This window comes from Rhea americana, unplaced genomic scaffold (assembly GCF_003343005.1).
Source record: "Rhea americana isolate MKP2758 unplaced genomic scaffold, rheAme1 scaffold_39, whole genome shotgun sequence".
Taxonomy (NCBI): Eukaryota; Metazoa; Chordata; class Aves; order Rheiformes; family Rheidae; genus Rhea; species Rhea americana.
In genome coordinates, this window is record NW_028186523.1 from 3950064 (window position 1) to 3954378 (window position 4315).

A 4315-nucleotide genomic window follows, 5' to 3' on the forward strand; every position below is an offset into this window, starting at 1 on the left:
TGGGCCTCTGCAACATTCTTAAACTGTTGGTAGCTTTTTTCCACTCAAAGTAGGTGCAGGCTTTATTGTCATGGTAACTGAGAAAAATGTTTGATACAAGCTTTAAATCAGGATAGAACTTACAGAACTCTACAAGTGTGAACCTAAACTTTGATTTTTAACAATTAATATGGGGATATGACCTTTTTTAAAGTCTTGAGTAAGTGCTATCATGGACTCCTGCATTGATAAATGCACAATTTATGTGAAAAGGGATGTTCTGCTGCTGTTCTTGTTACCTTTTTATATTAAATACTTCATTTCTATTGAATTCCTAAAATCAATGGCTTGTAAGCTTTACCTCAGGCACTTCAAATAGGTTGTTTCTTTAGTAATAGTCTGATTTAATATCTTGATCAAAATGAGCACATTCTTAAAAGATGTCAAAAGGGGGCAACATAAAGCTAGATGTTGTGGCTCCTTGCTATTTTGAGCTAACTTTGTACAGGAACTTGTTTTAATATTGTTTGAAGTTTCACTAAGACTGTGCATGAAGCTTTATAATAAAATTTTAAATTACTAGATGATACTCTGTTTATTTGATAAAGGTGAAAAATCAGTAGAAACTAAGATAAGGGGAAATTTTTAACTTAAAGGCTAAATTGTCCTATAGTGAATGAGGTATGATTTTGGTTCAAAGAATCATAGCTGTGATTCAGTTTATGTGCTAATGTAATAGCAAGACTGGATGATGATAAAAACTTAAGAGGTTTCTTAAAGCCATTTCAGTCAAGAGCAGCAAGGTGTGGGGGGACTGTCTGCTTGTGCTGAAAACACCAGGGCTGTAAGAGAAGCTCTTTAGCACAAGGCTGAGGCTGCCGGTAGGCTGCAGCAGCCTGCTGCTGTAACGCTGTTTCAGGCAGTGTGAGCGGCTCTGGTGCTGAGCAAGAGGCTCAGCCTTGCTCTGAAGACACTAGGTGGTGCAGCCTCGCTGTGTGATGTTCAGACCAGCCCTTCTGGGAGGTGGTTGCTGCTGACAGTTTGAACCAAGTTTCCTCTAAACTTTTTGGATTGATCTGTTCAAGTGCAGTACTGTGTAATTGCTCTGATACATCTTTAACCAGCCTGAAGATGTAGGACCTGAGCCAGTGCTACCTGCATATTTAAGGTGCTTCTGTCAAATGTAGGTTATCTGCCTCTGGTAACTTAAAAGGCCTATAATGCCCCAGCATAGAATTTAAGAAATACTATTCTGTGCCCACACAAACTCTTCCAACTATTACAGACTATTCTGATATAGTGATACAATGCACTGAGTATTGATCCCTTGACTAAAAGTAAAAAGTAATAAGTACAACTTACTTGAGAAATGGCAGTATTCAGATAGAACTAAGAAGCATTTATCCATTACTAGCCTGTTTAGGTTACTTACTACAATAAGCCAAAACATGCTCTAGTGCTACACAATGACAGTCTGCATCAAGTTTATGTAACACTAATCTTTCACTCACTGAGCAACTGCTGTTGCTATATGCCATCCTACTTTCCTTAAAATAAAACCAAGGCCTGTGTTGAAGTGCTGAGCAATGTGTGTTTTTTTTTTTTTTTTTTTAAGCTGTACTGTTTTCCTAAGTGTTGCAATGGACAGTGTTACATGAAAGAATTGTGAGAAGCTGTTTTAAAGGGCATCTGAGGACTGAGTCCTCCTCCCTTCCTGTCAAAAAAAAAAAAAAAAAAAAAACCTACTAAACCAGGATGTGGAAACAGCTGTCTCAGTCCTTTTCCACTTCTGAAAACTGACTGAATGTAAGGAAAGCAGAATCTATTAATACTTAACTGCGGAATTGTTAGTGGCAATGCACAGATGCTCCCATGTTTCACACCAACCTACCATTCCAGATAGAACATTAGCCATTTGCAACTTAAACACAATCTTTAAGTTTTACTGTAATTGTTTATTAAAATTAAAAATCATCAATAGAAACAATATTTACATACTTAACTGATAGTCTGCTTAAACTGCACAGACTGAATGAAGGAAGCCAATGGAGGGGRRAAAAAAAAAAGCAATGAATGTTTATGCTGCAGGCACACTGAAGCTTTATCAAAAGGGTTTTTAATCTTCTGCTAAGTACCATTTGTCTAATAGGGGCTGGGTTTTAATTGTAAGAAAGTGTCACGTCAAAAAAAAAAATCTACACTAGTTACATTGCAATTGCACTAACTCAGCTTTTTGAGAAGTCATTTTGACAGAACAATTTAACATGTAGAACTTAACAAAATGCATTAACTCCTTGTTACGAATTACAGATTTGTATATTAAGCAACAAGCCTCTAGTGTCACTGCAATGTAACTTGATATTTTATTGCAAACTGTCAATTCTTTCTTTGATCATGCTAGAGCTAGTTTTGGCTTTAAAAGAGATTTCAGGTTAGTTGATTAAAGCAGCAAAAATAAGGAATATTCTTGAATGTTTATGACAATTTAAAATAATTAAGAGAAATATTTTTACTGGTAACAGTTTTAGTGACTGTAATGACTATATTAACTTCCTTCAAAATCCTGTGCTTTCCCAATGACCTCAGCTGGTGACTCCAGGCTCATAGGAAACTGAAGATCAAAGACAGCTGAGACTGCTGCTGCATCTGCCACCACACACACTGGTATTGCACTTCTCTATCTGTGATGGCTGTGCAATGCTTTGAAAATTTTTTGAAATTTAACATGAGTAATACAGCAGTAGAACAGAATCAACTACAGTATAAAAAATTACATCCATAACCCTTTCTTAAAGGAAGTTTTGTACTTTTTAGAAAGTCTTGGAAGAGGTGACAGTAATCCAGATACTAATGTGAAATAACAAGGATATAAAAATAACTTCCCCACTGTGTTTTCTTTTGAAAACAGCTGTTCAAGCATCTCCTCATCCTTTTATAAAGGTCTTCTATCATTTAGATTCTGAAAGTGCTTTGTCAATCTATACCCTTCTTCTCCCTCCCCACCCAAAAAATACTTGGTTTGGGATGTTTCTGCATATGCAGAATGCAGGTCATTTAAAGAGAACCTCACCTGTTAGAGGTACTCTTTTAACCGAAGAAAAACATGATTAGTTCTCAGCAAAATTACTTTCCTTTAGCATTTCAGCTTCCACACTTGATTAAGACATCCAGCCTTGCAAAGTAATTGGTTTGACCAGTCTGTCCTAATAATACTCTGCACCAATGGTCCATGCCAACAGAGAGAGAAAAAAAAAAAGCGTCCTTTGTTCTATGGCTGTTGCTGGTACTGCCCTTCTGTTGCTGTATAGAAGTCATCAAGTACGCTCTGTAGATAATCAAATGTTGGCCTCTCTTCTGCTTTGTCTTTCCAGCAAGTTTTCATGATATCGTACAGCTCTGCTGGACAGGTTTCCATACGTGGCATTCGGTACCCACGCTGAAGGGCAACCATCACATCTGAATTGCTCATACCTTAAACCAAAAAGAAAGTTTTGATCAAATTAGTTCTGACTCCTAAATAAAGTATTTTACTGTTTCTTTTTTTTTTTGTTTAATTTATGTCACTCTAAAAAAATCTTCATGTATCTAACCAAATGATACAGGACTACTACTGCTTAATAAGGGAACTACTAATATGGGCTCAATAAACAAGATAGAGTCACAGAGGAGCTGTTCTGAAAATCTTGAGGGAAGATTTCTATTTCCATGGTTAAGCATAGTGATGGCTTTAGTGGCAAGTTTGACAAGACCAGGGAAGAGATCATGTCTGTTGCCTCTGGAATTAACTCTGTTCTGTTCCTTGGATTCTTCTACTGTTTTTGCTCCGCTTTCAGAAGTGGTGGGAGTCACAGGCAAAAGCCCAGCTCTGGCCAACCACATCAACAGTATAAGATCCTTTTCACCTTTCTCCCCCAGGCTGCATAGCTTCTAACCCRCTTGCTCCGAGGCTCCCACACCAACAGAGAAGAGCATATCTATTTGACCACAATGCCAGTCACTCAGCCTTTTGCATCAACACAGTTTCGCAGATGGTTTCTTCTACGTCAGCTTTTGTGTAACTGCTGCCGATTGCACGACACTGAGCATCGTCAGGGATATTCTGTCCTGTAACAGGCAATTTCCGCTCCCTTCTTCCTCCTGTTCTTACTGTGCAAGAACTATCTTGCTGGCTATGATGAGTTTTGCTCATTTTCCCATTATAGTTTTCTTCCTGAGGATAAGAACCCTAACATCAAGAACTGCCTCCTGAGCCTCAGATGCAAATCAATAGAATCAATAGACTGATCACTTTCAAAACAACACCTGCATCCTTTCTTTTTCTTTTCTTTCTTTCTTT

At 37.7% G+C, this 4315-nt stretch overlaps 1 protein-coding gene across 2 annotated transcripts in view; it reads right to left on the bottom strand.

Annotated features, from left to right (window-relative positions):
• Positions 1-1924: 1924 nt before the first annotated feature.
• Positions 1925-4315, bottom strand: part of LYN (LYN proto-oncogene, Src family tyrosine kinase) — a 51853-nt gene continuing 49462 nt past the window's right edge. For both annotated transcript variants that reach the window (XM_085313580.1, XM_085313579.1), the window contains exon 13: positions 1925-3450. In XM_085313580.1, the coding sequence (XP_085169706.1) occupies positions 3248-3450 (203 nt within the window). In that variant the 3' untranslated portion in view covers positions 1925-3247. The remainder of the gene's footprint in view (positions 3451-4315) is intronic.